General features: G+C 38.4%; 1 protein-coding gene across 5 annotated transcripts in view; it reads right to left on the bottom strand.

Moving 5' to 3' along the window:
- LOC136877479 (protein nessun dorma) overlaps positions 1–20,440 on the bottom strand; it is a 206,844-nt gene that overhangs the window by 138,768 nt on the left and 47,636 nt on the right. For all 5 annotated transcript variants that reach the window (XM_067151559.2, XM_067151562.2, XM_067151558.2 and 2 more), the window contains exon 3: positions 10,671–10,846. In XM_067151559.2, coding sequence (XP_067007660.2) covers positions 10,671–10,846 — 176 coding nt within the window. The remainder of the gene's footprint in view (positions 1–10,670; positions 10,847–20,440) is intronic.

Below are 20,440 nucleotides of genomic sequence, written 5' to 3'. Positions count from 1 at the left end.
GTGTTCAAATATAAAACCACACGTTTCTTTCCTTTCAACACTTTCAAAATTACACTTAACTACAGCGCAAACTTCCGTGATTGCTAACTGTCATCACATTAAAAATCTGATCTTCCTAGGAAAACTGCACTACGTTGTTAAATAGGTAGGGTCCCCACCCTCCCAATTTCCTGCGTTCCGTTAGTCAACGACTCGCATGATGATGGAATTATAAAAGGGATGAAGGAGGCCCGTAAGTTTCCTGCCTCAAATTTCTGTCTTTCTGCATTCCTACAGTAAAAGATCTCCAAACAACACTGAATATCCCTGTCATGGTCTACAGATAGAGTTGCCACCTTACAACCAGAAGGTCCAAGTTCTTTTCCTGGCCGAATGCTCTCTCTCTCTGCTATTTGGATCCATTTGGAACACATATGTATTGCAAAGGGTTAGGTAGCAAATACACAATTTTTTTCCATTATAGCTGCAAAATTTCCTGCAGTTTCTGAGTCAGACAGGTTCTGCTAAATACAGGTAAACTTACATGAACATTAAACCATAATTTACGAGACCAGGAACATTTTCCGATGTATACAGTTTTGCATCTCAAAGGTTCCGCTAAAGGCAGGTTTTACTGTACCAGAAATGGGAAACAGAAGGCTGAGGTATGGCTTGGAACTATCGCAGGTCACTACTTTCAAGTATCTGGGGAGCTGTATAACATCAGATTGCAGAAGTGCACTTGAAATAAAATGTCTGACAAATGAAGCAAAGGAGGCTTTTTTTTTTTTCAAGAAAAGAAGCCTCTTAACTTCCAAAAATGTCTCTTAGAACAAGGGAAACATTTGCAAAACCTTTCATCTGAAGCATAGGAACTTAAACCACAGGGACCTCTTGAGCCTAAGAGCAACAGATAGAGGAAAAAAAATGCAGGTGTTTGAGATGTAGTGATGGAGCAGGATAATGAGATATCCTGGACATAAGAGAGTGGCAAATCAGTACTCACACAAATAGGTGAAAGGAGGAAATTGTTGAAAACAGGTGCAAAAAGAATGCACGGTACAGTTGGTTATCTACAGTAATGTTTACCATGTTACTTGAGGGAAGGATTGAAGGACATGGTGTAAGGGAAGCACCAAGACAAGAGTTTACAGCGAGATCAAGGCCGGAAAAGGATACAAACATGTAAAGAGACAGGTTTCTGAACAGAAGAATTTGCAGGGTCATCAACCTATGGGTTGAGGAGATTAAGAGTAATGTAACTAAGCCAGATTACATAAAATACTTGACTACCTTTGGATGTTTGCTTCAAAATGTTTTTTTTTTTTTTTAACTCCACCTATGGGACACGTGAAGGTATGTCACAAATGCAAACAGTCGTCGTCCCCAAACCAATTCTGCTTATCCATAAAGACATTGTAGGCAATAAAGTAAACGGGCTCCATTCTACACATCCTCCAAAGACGACAGGTAAGGACCTGGTAGACACTAACTTCCACATCAGCTTAGCCTGGAAGCAAGATTAGATTAACAGAGCTCCACCACAACTGCATAGTTTTCTCAGAGGCAGTGTTAAACCTCATGCTATGAATTTACCTCGCAGAACGTGATCAACACTTTATGACGATGATGCTTGTTGTTTAAAGGGGCCTAACAGTGATCAACACTAAACAGGATCAGAACAAATCATGGTAGATGTGCTGACTTCTTGTACAAAGGTCATCCGATAAATAATTCTTCCTATTTTCTTCTCTGCAAAGCACATGTTTTAAAATTAAGTTGGTACTGCAAGAACTTTCACTGGGGTACGGTAGCTGCGCTTGATCTCCTACAGCATGTGTTCACTCCGCGTTCACCAGTATGGCGCCAGCTACCATGAAGCTACCATTTGAAAGCGTGTCTGCTTGTGAACTCCATTCTGTTATTCGTTTTTTCACGGAAAAAAAAGAAACGGCTATCCATATTCATCGCAATTTAGTGCATGTTTATGGTGAAGGATGCACGAGCATCTAAATGGTTCGCCACTGGCATTCAGGGTTCCTGGAAGGACAGCAAAATATGCTGGTGACAAACACAACGGCAGGACCGTTACCGCTACAGGCAATGAAGCCTCCAGTCTAGCTTAAGCCAGTGAGGAGGACGGACGTATCGTGTGGCGTGCGCCTGCTGAGTGGAGTGGAGTAGGAGTGAGGAAGCGGTAGGTTCAAGAGGTCGGCAAGGAGATAGATACGATGAATTGGGTAGACGTAGAGGCTATGAGGAAAGTAGTAAAAGAAGTAATACAGGAGGTATGTCCGTTTGAGCAATTAAAGATGATGCTTCAAGAACAAGTCCAGGAGCAAGAAAAGACGAGACAGTGGATCCAGGATTATATGAAAAATACGAAGGCGATGATAGAAGGCAGCGAGAAAGAATGGGTGTCACTAAGAGGGAAAATAAAAAATATGGAAGAAGAGATGGTAAACCTAAAGAAAGAAATTGAAGTCTGCAGACAGGAGCGTAAGAAGAAATCCATATTTATTTATGGTGTGGAGGAAGAAAAGGCAGAATCTAAAGTGGACATTATTTACAAAGTGGTAGATGTTATACAAAAAAAAATGAAAATAAATTTCAGTGAGGTAGATATAGACAATGTGGAGAGAGTTGGCAAGGTGGGAGGGCACAGGCCCATAAAAGTTAATTTGGGAGGGAGGATTTACACAAGTAGTACAAGAACCGACTCGTCTCAATAACTTACTAGATGTATTCTTGGTTAAACCATGGGAAATTGTTGATAAAACTGAGGTAATTGAAGGAATAGGAGACCATAAGGCTGTAATAATGGATGTAGGACTCGTACCAAAAAGGCTTAATAAGAGGGTTACACAAGACAAGAAATTGTACAGAAATACTAAAGTTGATGAATTTGGGACTTACCTTAAATCACAATTCAGTTGTTGGATAAGTGAAGGGAGTAACGTGGATACACTTTGGGCTAAATTTAAAGGAATCATTTGGGAAGGAGAGAAGAGATTTGTACCTGTTAAGAAGGGTAAAATGACCTCAGATCCTGTTTATTATACAAGGGAAATAAGAAAATTAATAAGAAAATGTAGAATAGTAAACAGGAAAATCAAAGAGGGTAGGGAGAGTAGAGAAACTAGAAAACAGCTAATGAGGGAACTGAATAGAGTGAAAAAGGAAGCAAAAGAGAATTATATGAATGGCATACTTCAAGAGGGTAATGACCACAAAGGGAAATGGAAAAAGCTGTATTCATATATCAGGAATCAAAAAGGAAAAGGAGTCCAAATTCCTACAATGGTGGGAGAAGGGGGTGAACACTATTTAACAGATACTGAGAAAGCAAACCTATTTAGTAGGGAATTTAGAGTTTCAGTAGATGATTGTCAAGAGTTGGAAACTGAAACAGAAGATAGAGAGGGAGAGAGACAGAGGGAAACAAGAAGCTTCTCATTCACAAACGAAGATATTTTCAGAGAAATCCAACTGCTTCAGCAAGGAAAAGCTGCAGGAAGTGATCAAATTACTGGGGAGGTATTAAAGACAATGGGGTGGTACATAGTGCCTTATTTAAAATTTCTCTTTGACTATGTCATAAATAATAGTGTAATACCAAAGGAATGGAAGGAATCTATAATAATACCAATTTATAAAGGAAAGGGTGATAAAAGGAAACCAGAGAACTATAGACCAATCAGCCTGACCAGTATAGTTTGTAAAATTCTGGAGAGTTTAATATCGAAGTACATCAGAGGGATATGTGATGATAAAAATTGGTTCATGAGGAGCCAGTATGGATTTAGAAAGAAATTTTCTTGTGAGGCACAACTGGTGGGATTTCAGCAGGACATATCAGATCAGTTGGATTCAGGAGGTCAGTTAGATTGCATAGCCATAGATCTTTCCAAAGCCTTTGATAGAGTGGAACATGGAATATTATTAAAGAAATTGGAGGGAATAGGATTGGACGTAAGGGTTACACGTTGGATAAAAGCATTTCTAAATACAAGGGTTCAGAAAGTCAAAGTAGGAAATAATGTATCGCAGGAAGAGAAAGTTTGGAAGGGAATTGCACAGGGTAGTATAATCGGTCCGTTACTTTTCTTAATATACGCAAATGATTTAGGGAACAATATAACATCAAAAATAAGATTGTATGCAGATGACATAATTGTTTATAGAGAAATAAACAACATTGAGGATTGTTCAGAATTACAAAGGGACCTTGAAAGTATCCAACAATGGGTTGAAGAAAATAATATGAAGGTTAATGGAGGCAAATCAACTGTTACAACTTTTACAAACAGGAGCTTTAAAACTGAATTTGAATATACTTTGGATGAGGTAGTTATCCCAAAAGATGGCAAGTGCAAATACTTAGGTGTGAGATTTGAAAGTAATTTGCACTGGAAGGGTCATATTGATGACATTGTTGGGAAAGCATACAGATCATTACATGTCATAATGAGGCTACTTAAAGGATGCAACAAAGAATTAAAAGAAAAAAGTTACTTGAGTATGGTTCGTCCATTGTTGGAATATGCAAACAGTGTTTGGGATCCTCACCAAGAATACCTAATAAAAGAAATAGATAGTGTGCAGAGGAAAGCAGCAAGATTTGTAACAGGGGATTTCAGGAGAAAGAGTAGTGTATCAGAAATGTTAAAGGAACTTGGGTGGGAAACTTTAAGTAAGAGAAGGGAGAAAACTAGACTTACAGGATTATATAGAGCCTATACAGGAGAAGCAGCATGGGGAGATATCCGTGAGAGGCTTCAGTTGGAAAATAATTATATCGGCAGGACTGACCACAAATATAAAATTAGAAGGAATTTTAGCAGAAGCGATTGGGGTAAATTTTCATTCATTGGGAAGGGTGTGAAGGAGTGGAACAGTTTACCAGGGGTAGTGTTTGATCCTTTTCCAAAATCTGTACAGATATTCAAGAAGAGAATGAACAGCAACAGAGAAAATAAATGAAGTGTTAGAGGGCATTCGACCGGTGCAGGTTATTGTAAATTAAAAAAAAAATGTGTGTGAATAAATTAATTCCATCCCCTGGTCTAAGGAGTTTGGACAGCCAAAGTAGGGGACTGCCTGTAGGGGTGAAGTACAGTGGGGACTTCGAGGGCCCTGGGACCGCTACGGTAGCTGTGAAGGCCCTTCAGGAACTCTGAAAAGTGGTGGCAAAAGGGGCTCTGGTTAAGACGCAGCAGGTCGTTATGCTACTTAGGATCCAGAACGGGTAAAAAAAACATAGTAAATAAATAAATGCAATGTAAATATTAATGTTATACCAGTTTTATAGTATCATTTGAAGCAATTCCACATACTGTATATCAGTTGACTATATTTTGTAAGTAGTACAGGAGATATTATAATTAGAATTTTGTAAACAATATAAATTTTTTAAGGATGAGCTGTGTGTTTAATAGAAAACATTGTTAGCATAAATTGTATAATATTGTATTATAGGAAAAATTTTCTTCTCTTGTTAATTTAATATTTAGTGCTTGACAATAATGTATTTTAGTGTACCATTTGCCACCGAGGTAGACACCTCATTTGCAAATAAAGAGATTTTGATTTGATTTGAAGTGTCGCTGCTATCATTGATGGCAGATATAGTGATAAGGAACGCTGGTAATCTACAGTGTGAGAACATTAGAATTAAGAGAGATTTCGGAAGAGAAGAGAGTAGGAATTTTAAAATTCTCAAGAAACATTTTGTGAAAGCAAAAATTCAGGGATTGAAAGCGTATATTAGTGGTCAGATACTTGTGGTGAGCGACAGGAATTGGACCCGAAAGTGGACAATATCGAAACTGAAATTAATGGATGAGAGTTTGAGGCAAGAAGAAACTAGCAGGGCTGAGAGTTCGAGGCAAGAAGAAATAAGCAGGGCTGAGAGATTGAGGCAAGAAAAAACTACCAGGAATGACGTGAGGCAAGAAAAAAGCAGGGCTGACAGTTCGAGGCAAGAAGAAACTACCAGGGCTGATGTACATACTGCAAAGGAAAGAACACTGAGTAGATGGGGTTCCTGGGAAGAGATCATAAAAAGAGCTGAAGAAAAAGGAAATGCAAGGAGAATGGAAGTAGCCAGGAAATTAATGGACGAACTAGTGTCGGAGGTCTGCGCGAGGGAAGAAAAAGAATCGCAGGGGAAGACAAGTGGACAGAATCGGAGCGAGAATAATGGTTTGAGGGAGGAAGCAGAAGTAAGAAGTGCCGTGATTAAAGGGAGAAGCTTGAGTTTGAAGGAGCTATGGGACAAAAAGGGAAAAATGGAAGGAATAATTACGAGAAGTAAAAAGTCAAGTAACAGTAGTAAGTAACATAGTTTGCCTATGGATGGATAATAAGAGAGGAAGTGTAGTTTATGGTGGTGTCTGTATGTGTGTACTTACCCAAGTAATGGTGCCTGTATGTATAGTATAATTGTAATTGAAGTGATGGTGTCTTTAGGTAAAAGATGGATGGATTAATTGTATGGTATTCATTCAAGTGATGATATGACGACTGGATTTGAAGTGTTGAGAATGGAAGGTGATGATGAGGGATGGATGATAAGAGGTAGCGAAGCTTAAATGGTATTGATGATAAGAGAGGTAGCGTAGTTTAGATGGTATTTATTCATATGATGGTGTCTGTATATATGGATGAAAGATAAGAGAGGTAACGAGGTGATAAGGTGTTTTTAAGTGTATTGTAATTGTATGGTATTTATTCAAGTGTCTTTAGGTACAAGATGGATGAATTGTGGAGTTCGATAGATGGATGATAAGAGAGGTAGCGAAGTTTAGAAGAGGGATGGAAATGAGGAGAGGTAAAGAAGTTTAGATGGTATTATTCAAGTGATGGTGTCAGTATGTGTATTCTAATTGTTGAAGTAAATGTGGCCTGGAAAATGATGGATGGTTGTGGAGTTCGATAGATGGATGATGTGTAGTATAATTGTTATTGAAGTGATGGTGTTTTTAGGTAAAAGATGGATGGATTAATTGTACGGTATTTATTCAAGTGATGATATGATGACTGGATTGGGAGTGTTAAGAGGGATGATGATAAGAGAGGTAGCGAAGTTTAAATGGTATCGATGATAAGAGAGGTAGTGAAGTTTAGATGGTATTTATCCAAGTGATGGTGTCTGTATATGTGGACGAAGGATAAGAGAGGTAACGAGGTGATAAGGTGTCTTTAAGTGTATTCTAATGGTATGGTATTTATTCAAGTGTTTTTAGGTATAAGATGGATGAATTGTAGAGTTCGATAGATGAATGATAGGAGAGGTAGTGAAGTTTAGATGATGGATGGAAGTGAGGAGAGGGAACGAAGTTGAGATGGTATTTATTCAAGTGATGGTGTCTGTATGTGTATGGTTTGTGGAGTTCGATAGATGGATGATAAGAAAGGTAGTGAAGTTTAGATGGAGGACTCTAATTGAAGTGTTAAGTATGAAAGGTGATGATGGATGGATGATAAGAGAGACAGCACAGTTTAAATGGTATTGATAAGTGATTCATTAATTAATGGTAGATCGGTAAGCAAAGTTGGTTGTATATGATTATTTAAATTAGATTAAGAATGGTTGTATAAGACGAGCAGGAACAGATAAGTAGTGCAGTGATAAATTTGCAACGTGTGCAGAGTACGTTGTAGCAGAATGTGTGTGCAACGGAAGTATGGAATCAGCAACTCAGAGGGAGTCAAGTAGAGGAAATGTAGGAGGAATGGAATGTGCAAAGGTTCGCGTGTTTACTCAGCAGGGGCACGAAGGTCTGTGACATACATAATACAGCTTAAATTGCATATTCTGGGAAAACAATAGAAATATTGTTTTATTCATTTTTGTTCATTCCGTACATTATTTTCTTTTCTTTTTCTGTACAGCACATAGAGTGTGATATGTATTTTCTTTTTACAGTTCATAGAGTGTGAATTTTGGCTTAGGCTGGACATTGTTATTTTCTCTTTAACGGATCAAATAGGTATTCTTACTGTAGATCTCAGAAAATAATAATAAATAAATAAATAAACAATGAAGCCTCCAATGCAGTTTGAAATGTGGTGAATGAAGATCAACGCATCAGCATTGACATAATGAATCGCCTGCCTCCTCGTATGGAAACTGGATGCTCCTCTATTGCGACGATCCTGTCAGATGTCTTGCAGTATCGAAAAGTCTATGCAAGATGGGTCCCACGTTTGCTTACTGATGCTCACAAGCAGTAATGGATCGAGGCGGTTTCCTATAAGTGCTTCAAAGAGAGGGAGATAAACTGTTTGCCTGCACTGTCACTGGAGATGAAAGCTGGGTGCATCAATCAACTCCAGAAACTAAATGACACAGCATGGTATGGAAGAAAATTGGTGAACGTGCAGCAAAAAAAAGGCCAAGACCTCAGCCTCTGCGGGCAAAGTTATAGCTAGTGTCTTTTGAGACTGTAACAGTGTTCTACAGGTTGACTACCTGCCCTGATGCACTACGGTCACAGCTGAGAGGTACTGCACGGTCCTTACAAAGCTCAGAGCTGTAGTCAAACGAATATGTCCTAGTCTTGTGTCTTAGGAAAAATGAAATGGCGTATGGCTTTTATTGCCGGGAGTGTCCGAGGACATGTTCAGCTCGCCAGATGCAGGTCTTTTGATTTGACACCCGTAGGTGACCTGCGCGTCGTGATGAGGATGAAATGATGAAGACGACACATACACCCAGCCCCCGTGCCAGCAAAATTAACCAATTAAGGTTAAAATTCCCGACCCTGCCGGGAATCGAACCCGGGTCCCCTGTGACCAAAGGCCAGCACGCTAACCATTTAGCCATGGAGCTGGAGCTGTGTCTCAGGAAGTGTTGGTCTTTCATGATAACATGAAAGGACCCAGGATTTGCTGCAGAACTTCAAATGGGACCTTTTCCTCCATCTACCTTATTTCCGGATCTTGCCCCGAGTGATTTTGTGATTTCCATCTCTTTCCACAACTCAAGTTGCAACTTGGAGGCAAGTGGTTTGCGACTGATGAAGAGATGGAAGCGAAGGTGAACCGCTGCTACAGAGGCAGGACCCGACCTAGTATGATGAAGGTATCAAAAAATTGCTGCCAAGATACCAAAATTGTTTGGACAGAAAAGGTGACTTGTGGAGAAGTATTGTACGAGTTATAGAATGAAAATAAAATATTTCACAAGTGGAAATTATCGGCTTGTATTTTTTTGTAAAACGGGGAAACTTATTTATCGGATGGGCCTCCTGCAAGTAGGGAAAATTCCTGAGTCGAACATGGAAATTTGGATTTCTCTGATAAACAAACAAATATTGTCAAGGAATGTCTTCAGTCTTCCTACTCAGGAAATTCTCTGCATTTCTTGGATGTTATTCCAGAGGTTCTACAATTATTTATAAATTAATTTGTAACATGTTAGTAATATTTGTGATACTATACACTAAATAAAATAAATATGAAAAAAATTTCACAATTAAATAACATTAGCCATGGTGTCATTTTAAAATTATATTTAATAGTTAGGGTTTGTCTGTTCTATATGGTCATCTCCAGTCTAACACAGTTTTCACATGATTCCTTGAATAATTGTACATCTAAGTTTTTTTAATTTTTACAATTTGCTTTACAATATAATGTAAAAAAAACAGGTTCTATTCTATTTCTTTGCTTTCACTCTTTCAACTTTTTGAATGATCCATATTGGAAGCAAATGAACATCTCAACACTTTTCCATCAACATAATTCTGTTCACACTTGTTTCAGCTGAACTGAATTCAAGAAGATTCTTCAAGTATTTTAAGTGTTTCACCTGGTCTTCTATGAAGTGCATTATTGGAAGAAAACTGAGAACTTGCACAAGATGTGCGATTGTGATGTGTGTTTAACATTCAAATCTTTGTCTTGCACTGGATATCATCAATACATGCTTGTTTCATAAATTTTATCTATAATCCATGTCTTGCCTTAACTTTATTGATCTCGACGGATGGTCTATACGAAGACCGAAACTAGTTTCATCAAATATATGTAACTTTTTAAAGGTTACAATAAATAGTAATGAATGGGTGGAAACCTTCAGCTTTTGTTTTACATTACATTGCTCTTTAATACGGAATAATATGAAATTTATTACCTATGAATTCGCTTTACATCGCACCAGCACAGAAGACTTATGGCGACGATGGGATAGGAAGCCTAGGAACGGGAAGGAAGCAGCCAAGGCCTTAAGGTACAGACCCAGCATTTGCCTGGTGCAAAAATGGGAAACCACAGAAAACCATCTTCAGTGCTACTGACAGTGGGGTTCGAACCCACTATATCCCAGATACAAGCTCACAGCTGCGCACCCCTAACCGCACAGCCAACTCGCCCTGTGTACTTCAAAGTCTCTGTCGAACTGAAGAATAGACTAATAAAATTTGATACTACTGTATTTACATTTTCTTCTTTGGTAAACAAGATTTTGAAATGTGTGTATATTGCTAGGCTTACACTAGCCATTTTCAATGAATACCGATGCCCTTCATGTAAGTAATAGCATTTGCATCAGCTCAAATTTCAGGCAGCAAAAATACATCCTAGCAAAGTGTGTAGTAATTAGAAAATCAGTCCCCAACGGCACAAACAGAAAATGCAAATAACCCCTTCCCCCAATCAGAAGTGCTTAGATGAATACATCTTACCTCATTTGGTCCAAACAATCAGCAGTATGGGTCAACAGCAGTGAATTATCTTCCTGTTGAACTGTAGGAAGCAGGTGAATCAAAGGTACTACATGTACTTCAGGAAGATGGATATCATCCTGTACAGCCAAAATATTCACCACAGCACTCAAGGAGCTAGGAATCACTTTGTTTACCTAAGAAGCGTAGAAGGTCACAAATTAAATACAGAAGTTTCCAAATGGGAAGCAGTTTATTCTAAGTTCCATACTTCCATAGTAAATGCTTAAATGATATAAGAATGTATATTAATGTTCTGGATGCTATATTACAGGGGTAGGCAACCCTTTACAGTATGAAGAGCTATTTTCAAAAAAAATTTTTACACAGACTGTGTCAAGCAAAATGTTTACTTTTATATTTGAGATTTCATCTTTCATTCATGTACTTAACCTTCTCCAGCCCATAGCATAGTAATGTGTAGCGCGAAAGCTGAGGGCCTCCCGCCCACAGCGTAGTAAAGCGTACTTTTAACTCTAGTCGCATTTATGAGCCATCTATTGGCAGATAGACAAATATAACTGTTACTAGCATGTGCACTTCCTAGAGACTAACGATACTGGTTTTCTTCTTTTAAAATCTTAGCAGGCATATTAGAACATGAAATACGGAAAGCAGTGACATATTGTAAACAAACATATCGGGTGCTTTCGCGTGAAAATGTTTTATAAGATAACGACCTTGAAAGTTTGGTGAACGATAATTATGACTGTGAAACCGTTAGTAGTGGCTTAAGTGAGTGAAGTGGAAAGTGAAAATGAACGTGACGATGGAAAGTAACATTAACTTGGACAGGAGTGCTGCCATCTGATGACATAGGCTACAACCCTAACTAAATGCTCTAATGGCGAGCATAGTTCGTTCCCAATTTTTAATGACTTGTCAAAGCCTAGTGCGGAGTATCAATCAATCAATCAATCAATCAATCAATCAATCAATCAATCAATCAATCAATCAATCAATCAATCAATCAATCAATCAATCATTGAACTGCTTTAGGACTATCTCCCAGGTGGCAGATTCCCCATCAGTTATTTACCCCCTATTTTTTTAAGTGGTTAAAAATATGAAAGCTAAATCATATTTCTATGTTTGTTAGTTTTTGTATAATATATATTTTTATTAATGTCTGTATTTTCAGAATGGTAAGAATTCCTTTAATTCTGGGGAAAACATGCATTTCAATATGGGCAGAAAAGGGTTAATAGTGACAAGTTGAGAATAAACTTACTTTATATGTAATAAAATACAATCTACAATATTATCATTCAGTAAATTTAAATATATGAGCCTCGTATTTTGAGGCATATTGGTAAAAACTGATCTATGAGGATATTAAGGCATTTGTAGCCATAAAATCAGCCCACTTCACTGGAGTTTATGATGAACTCTAAGCACCAACTGACAAGCGAGAAATCTATCACCTTGCTAAACAGCATCAAAGCCAGACAGTTGATTGACAAAGAAACTTTTTATGGCATCATTGACAAAGAAGGGAAACTTATCACTAGTAGAAAGAAAGTAAGTAAGTAACTGAGAGATGGTGGTGATACTTTGAGGAAATTAACAATGAAGAGTTATTATATGCTCCACCTCAAGAGTCCACACCTGTACAGAGATCCCAAATGTCCATTATCAAGGCTGTGGTAAGGTGAAAGAAACTGGATTAGGCGATCTACCAGCAGATTCCAATTGAGCAAGCGTGCAGTACCACACTTCATATTTGGTAGCAGAAAGAAAGTCCAGCTGAATGTTGCAACTATCGCCCAGTATGCCTCCGATCACATATGATAATAAAGATCTTCAAACATATCAGCAATAAAAGGATCTGACAAACTAAAAGCCTCACCTACAGAATGCAGATTCTTGAAAGGATGCAGAAAGACATGCATTTGCTTGCTTACTAATAAACGTAGTGAGAAGTCGAAGTATTTACACCGTGTTTTCCTTGACCTGGAAAAGGCCTCAGACCAAATGTCACAAGTGTATCTGGCTTGCTCTCCGTGAGCAATGCAGTACCTAGCGCTGATGTTCTTGGAGTGTACAGACCTGGCAAGACTGGCACTGACACGGAATTATTTGATAAGATAATCACCTATGTGGGAAAAGACCCAGAAAGGAACGTTATTGTAGCAGATGATTTGAACTTACAAAATTATAACTGGGAAGGGAATGAGAATGAAATTAAGCATCACCAACAAATTGTGAATAAGTTAATATGGGAAGGACAGCTGAATCAGAAAGTGATGGCGCCAACTTTTTTTTTTCTGCAAATTTGCTTTACGTTGCAACGACACAGATAGGTCTTATGGCGACGATGAAATAGAAAAGGCCTAGGTGTGGGAAGGAAGCGGCTGTGGCCTTAAGGTACAGCCACAGCATTTGCCTGGTGTGAAAATGAAAAACCATGGAAAATCATCTTCAGGCCTGCCGACATTGGGGTTCGAACCCACTATCTCCCGGATGCAAGCTCACATCTGTGCGACCCAAACCGTATGGCCAACTCGCCCGGTACGGAGCCAACTAGAGGGAAAATATTCTAGACGTGGTGCTGATATAACCAGATGAGGTCTATAGAGAAACAGAAGTGATAGATGGTATCAGTGATCATGAAGCATAGAAAGCATGTCGTAGAGATGTCGTAAAAAGAAAGGGGACATTTTAAAAAAGCAATTACGATCAAAGGAAAATGGTTCATAAAAATGTAAATGGGTTTAAAAGCAATCGTTGAGTATGAAAACACATATGTTCCTTTAAAAGTGGTAACGTATGGTAAGGACCCATTATAAGAGGAGATTAAAAGGAGGTGCAGGCAGTAGCAGCTACTGGGAATTAGAAGTAGGGGGGCAAAAAATGTACAGACAACAAAAAGTACCCAGGTTCATGGGAAATAGCTGGCCGGGGGGGGGGGGGGGTATATATACATAAAAAATATAAATCTACAAATATGGTGAGTGAATTTCGATACAGTGATAAAGGTTGCCAGCCTACCAACTTAAGTGCAGTAATAATAGTATTGTGAGATTTTGAAGGGAAAGGTCAGATTAGACTTGCAGACAAGCCCCTGGAAGTAGTGGAAACGTTTAAATACCTGGGGAGTGAATTAATGGAGAATGTTCGACTGGATGCTGAGATTAGTAAAAGGATTCAAGCTGGAAGTTGTTTCTATCATAGTGTAAGAAACATGTTATGGGACAAAGATGTGCCAATGGAAGCAAAGGATACTATGTACAAGATGTAGGCCTATTACGTACCCATAACAACTTACGGAGCAGAAACTTAGACAATGACAAGTAAGGATGAGTCGAATACAGGCAGCCGAAATGAAGTTCTTGAGGAGTATGATACAGAAGAGTAGAAGAGACAAAATAAGGAATGAGAAAATCTGGGAAGAAATTGGAGTGGAAAAAATGAATGATAGAATAGAGAAAAGCCGACTAAGATGGTTTGGGCACAAAGCGAATGAACGATGAAAGAATGCCAAAAAAGGTGATGGAAATGCAAATCCAAGGAAGGAGAGGCCGTGGACGACCACGATTGAGATGGAAGGATACCATCCAACGCAGCATTATAGAAAGAAACCTGGACTGGGACACAGTGTTGGAGGAGGAGTGGTGGAAAGACCGAAGAAAGTGGAGAGGAACCATATTTGCCCCTACCCGGCTACAGCTGGATAAAGGGAAATGATGATGATGATGATGATGACTATACAGTAGACCTTTCACCAAAGAAAGAATAATTACACATGTATTACAATAAGATAGAAGTACAGCGTGATTATACAATTAAAATCATTTAGTATTTGACCACACACTAAGAAACTAACAGACTCTAAAGAGACTGCCAAACCGACGAATGTGCATGGCAAGTGGATGAATCGTATCTCAGTGTCCATGACCTTGGCAAAAAAAATATACCCCTCCTACCCTTCCTCACAGGATATGTAAAGTGTCCACTATTTGCTGTGACACTATATAAATTGGTTGTCCGCGATGAATGACATTTCATGCGTACTTCCACTGATAATTTTTTAATAATAATTAAAGAAAATAAAGGAAATATTTACCTGTTAAGACGACAGGGGTTTTACAAGTTGCTTGTTTTAATAATCCCCACAATTCATTGTTTCAGACAGCTAAAATGGAATACCAATGAAATGTTTTTCTCCAAAAAGTGGGGGGGCAACCGCTACTGGGTGCAGATAAGAAAGAAAGAGAATTAGGAATGGTTATGGGAGTAAGGAGAGACTGAAGGAGCCTACTAGGAAATTTCATTTAACAAAAATATCAGCTAAGGGTAACATGATGGCAAACATAATTGGCAGAAATTTTAGGGAGCAATGGAAGGATATTACGTATATAAAGGCAGAAACAGGTTCCAGGAACCACGTTCCAAGGATCATTAATGAAAAAGGGGAGTGTATGTGTGAGGATTTACAAAAGGCAGAAGTATTCAGTCAGCAGTATTTAAAGATACAGTTCTGTAGTTGGATATAAAAATGATGTCCAGAGAGAGAAGGCATATAATATAGGTGAGTTACTGACATTTACCTATGAACAAAGGTATTTACAAAAAAATACAAAAGTTGAAAGCTAGAAAGACAGCTGAGATTGAAGAAATATTTGAGGATATGTTAAAGGCTATGGGTTGGGATATAGTGCCATATCTGAAATACTCGTTTGATAACCGTTTGCATGAAGAAGCGATACTAAACGAATGGAGAGTTGCAATAGTAACCCCAGTGTACTTGGGAAAGAGTGACGAACATAAAGTGGATAATTACAGGCCAGTCAGCTTGATATGTGTTGTTTATAAGTTTTGGAAAAGCATTCTATCTGATTATATTAGACATATTTGCAAAATTACTAACTGGTTTGATACAAGGCAGTTTGGGTTTAGGAAAGGTTATTCCAGTCAAGCTCAACTGGTAGGATTCCAGCAATATATAGCACATATTTTAGATTCAGGCTTTTCATAGGGTAGATCATGGGAGATTACTGACAAAAATGAGGGCTATTGGACTAGAAAAAAGAGTGGTTAAATTGGTGGCTAAATTTCTAGAAAACAGAACTCAGAGAATTAGAGTAGGTGTAGCATTATCTGATCCAGTTAGATCGGTACCAGGGAGATCTCAGAACGATTCCCTTTGTAGGCGCTGCCTCAAGGAGATTGAAACTCTTGCGCATGTTCTGGGATCTTGTCCTCATGATGAACTTTTAAGGAATACGCGTCATCATAACATCTGCTCGTTAATTGCGACAACGCTGAAAGACCATGGTTTCCAGGTATTTGAAGAGGTTCATGGCTTAGAGAACAACGGAAGCCACAGAAGGATTGACATCATTGCTTTCCAGAATAAGAAAAGAGGTTACATCATCGACCCCCACAATTCGCTTTGAAAGCCATAAGTCGCAGCCCTCAGATGTTAACCTAGAGAAGAGGAATATTTACTTACCAACAATTCCTTACTACAGGGAGAAAAATCAGATAGAGGAAATCGACATACTAGGTCTGATGATTGGAGCACGGGGAACGATTCCCGCTTTTGCCGCTAATTTCTGGAAACAGATGTCTCTGCCAGTTACAATGTTACGGGAGATAACCATCATAGCCTTAAGGGCCTCACTGATAATTCTAAGAAATCACTGTTACAATTAAGTTACCTTCAACATTTCTCAAGTACAGTATATCTATTTCTCTTCTAAAAATAAATGTAAAAGTATACTTTGTCGCAAGGCAGCCTCTGCACGAGAGGAAGTATTTCATAAAATAAATATCAGGGGAATTGGACCTTTATATTTTCTTATATAGTGTAGGCTATATAAATGATATGAGTAAAGAACTGGAATCACAGATAATGGTACTTGAGGAATAACTTATGTAATACTGTACAGAGGAGTAAATCAGTTGCAGGATTGTGACCGACTGCAGGGAGACCTACAAAATGTTGCATACCTGCCAACCATTCCGATTTGTCCGGAACGTTTCTGGTTTTTAACTAGTGTACTGATTTTCCGATTTATTTTTACCTTGTCCTACTTTTTACCAATATAACTTCCAGTACGGACAATACTCTTCCCCTAGGATAAAGGATAAATTCTTATGTGCTTGTGTAATTTATGCAACCTTATGTTCAACTGAATGTATTTGATGCTTTATTTCACAAGTGTATTGTCCGTTGTCTTCATGTATCATGTTTCCCGTTCACCACAGCAGCGTGTGTGTTTTACAGCTGGGGATTCGGGACGGCAATTATTCTGCAAGAGAGGTTAGCGCTTGCTAGCAACTCAGTTAATCGGGACGAAAAAATAAGAGTGTAACTGTATGGTTCGCGCACTGTGAACATTGTTTCTGTGCGTAGTTTCGTTGGAACTGTAGGCCACGTGATTTTTCTTGCATTCCTGTGCTTTCCCCCCTGTCAAAGTCTTATGTTAATAATGTACGAGACATATTGAATTGTTTTGTATGTGGTAGTTTTGCATATTTCAGTACATTTGTGTTCATTCTTGCTTCCATTATTTTAATGAGTTGAATGTATTTCAAGGAGTTGTGTCGGTGACAGTTTCTGGTATTTTCTCTTCACGTTATGGCCAAAAAATATAACAAACGTTATCTCCAAGCATTCAGAGATACCTATAAATTTCCATTCATTTTGCCGTCTAATAAAGGAAACTATTATGCATGTTGCATTTGTCAGTGTGATATAAATATTAATATTCATATGTGTCTTGTAACCATTTTTATGTTTTCTTAGTTTAAGATTTTAAATTTATGGTCAATTCGCATTGTAACTGTAGATATGTATGCCTTTTTCTCCTGTTCTTTTTTTTCATCTAGACCATGGTGCAATATACAGTATGTGATGAAATCCAAGAATTAAAATATCTTCCTATTTTTAATTTCTGAAAGTTGGCAGGTATGATGTAAGTTAGACAGCAGACAACAATATGATGGTAAATGGGATGAAAGGTTAAGTTGTAACTTTCACCAAGAAGAAGAGTTGTCTGTTTTAAATCCTGTATCAATGAGATACCTTTTTTTGCTAGGGGCTTTACGTCGCACCGACACAGATACGTCTTATGGCGACGATGGGATAGGAAAGGCCTAGGAGTTGGAAGGAAGCGGCCGTGGCCTTAATTAAGGTACAGCCGCAGCATTTGCCTGGTGTGAAAATGGGAAACCACGGAAAACCATCTTCAGGGCTGCCGAAAGTGGGATTCGAACCTACTATCTCCCGGATGCAAGCTCACAGCCGCGCGCCTCTACGCGCACGGTCAACTCGCCCGGTAATGAGATACCTAATGGGGGATACTAAGTACCTAGGTGTTAATATAAGGAATGATTTTCATTGGGGTAATAATATGGAATGAAGTTGTTAAGAAACGTTACCGATCTCTTCACGCGGTTACGAGAGTATTTAGGGGTTGTAGTAAGGATGTAAAGAATAGGGCATCTAAGTCTCTGGTAAAACCCCAATTAAAATATGGTTCCAGTGTATTGAACCCACACCAGAACTAATTGAAATGAGACCTGGAAAAGATCCAAAGGAAAGAAGCAAGATTTGTTCTGAGCGATTTCTGATAACGGAGTAGTGTTACGAAATTGTTGCAAACTTTGAGCAGGGAAGACTTGGAAGTAAGGAGACACGATGCTCATCTATGTGGTAAGTTTTGAGCTGTTAGTGGAAATATGGCATGGAATGCCATTAGTAGATGAATAAGCTTGAGCAGAGCTTTCAAAATTAGGAAAGATCATAATATGAAGACAAAACTGAAATTCAAGAGGACAAATTGGGGCAAATAGTCACTTATAGGATGAGGAATGACTGGAATAATTATCAACGGAAATGTTCATTTTTTACAAATGGCATTCAACTTGAAGGAAAAATCATTAAAGATAACAATTTTGTGCCAAGAAAGTATACCCTTTTAAAAAACTCTACTATTTTACAAACAAGGAACGCAAAGGCCACAATTACAATTTAAAGACCACCAGGGTTACAGATTTAATATAAATGACTTACAAAGAAAAAGATGGGATCATAAAACAAACTGAAGATAGGTAAGAGGAAAAATCGAAAGACTGGCAAGGGAGGTACAAGGAAAAATTCAGGCTGCTTTGATTTTTACAGGGTTAATTACGACACGTAGACACTAGGTGTATAAAATGTTTTCCTGAGCTGATAGTTATTCTTTTAAATAAACTTCAAGCATTTGTACACTGAGAGAGTCTTGTGGCACATCCATGAAAATTATGAGTAAAGTTTCAAAAGAAAGTGAAAATAATATGTGCTCAAATTTGCCACACTACATAAAGTCCAAGTAGCAGTTGATGCCTGAAGGGCAAAATTGTAGCAAGTCTTAAGCCAAAACACTGAAAGTACTACATGATGAATTTTTGCTCACCCAGCATAGCGATGAAGTTGCTGAAGTGACGTTGCAAGTTGTTAATAAAAGGTCACAACGGACCAGCCGCTTGCGAAATAAAACTACTCCCTCCACTGCAGATAGTCACTTAATGCCCGACTGCCAGTTCAAGGGTGGAAGAGGGAAGAGTAAGGAGTGAGAGGAGCAGTACAGTGTGCAGTCGGCTGGACGAGCAGACGGAGCAGTATGAATCAGATGTAGCAGCAGTAAACCGGCGAAGTTGACAGATGGTAAGACAAAAACACAGAAGTAGGAGATGTTTTAGGGAGCACGTTAACACTAGTTATGGCTTTCTGCCTCATTAACCAAGTTTCTGGTGCATACATCAGAATAGGTACACAGCACGTTCTGTATATCAGTCTTTTGCTTCTCTGAGAGACATCCTAGCTTTCCAAGACAAAACGAATGGAAGAAAACGGGACATCTTCAATTTTGTCTAACCTAGCAACTTGAGTATGCTTTAAGACATCATCTTTGAGTGAAAACTTATTCATGATATAGTCACAGGCAGTACTAAAGTAGTTTCTCACTGATGAAAAGAAATCACTCACTATGTTCGAAGTCTGAATGACAATAACTAACCAACCATCACTTCTTTGATTTTGAATCAAGTACTGTTTCTTGTTGGAGTTATTCATGATAATCTACAATAGGAATATAGCGTATAAAAATGTCCGAGAACAAATGTCTAGATATCCACTGAATGATCGGAAGGAATTTGGACCACTGAACATCACATAAAATTATAACAAACACTCAAGGCAGTCAAACACTTCATTAAAACATGTCAAAGCACACAAAGTCTTACACCATTAAATGAACACGACGCCAACCTCGTGAATAACAAATATGCACATAGTAAAACATACACACACGTGGAACGAATGTAATATTTTTTATTCTTATTCTTCTTTATAACTTAATACGCTACGCTAATAGCGGTATACCCAGTCACTGGAACGAATGTAATTAGTCCAACAAATACAGGAAACTTCGAAGCACAAAGTTATAACACAAAAACTCGAACACTTCATTAAAATATGTCATAATCTTAAAAGGCCCAACCAATCAAGGAACGTCAACTTTGGGAACAATGAACACTCACGTGGTCAAAGAATATAGGTTAAATCGCAGCAAGCGAATGGAGCAGAGCCTGTCAACACCTAAAGATTCACATGGAAGAAATGTTACCCCAGCTTTAAATTCAATTCCAATAATGACACAAACATCACACGGTTAAAAAACTAATCATATCAAAGAATGAGTTATCGACTATCATGGACTTGCCTTCGACCCACACAAACA

This window comes from Anabrus simplex, chromosome 7 (assembly GCF_040414725.1).
Source record: "Anabrus simplex isolate iqAnaSimp1 chromosome 7, ASM4041472v1, whole genome shotgun sequence".
Classification (NCBI taxonomy): Eukaryota; Metazoa; Arthropoda; class Insecta; order Orthoptera; family Tettigoniidae; genus Anabrus; species Anabrus simplex.
This window is presented reverse-complemented; position numbering and strand designations above follow the sequence as displayed.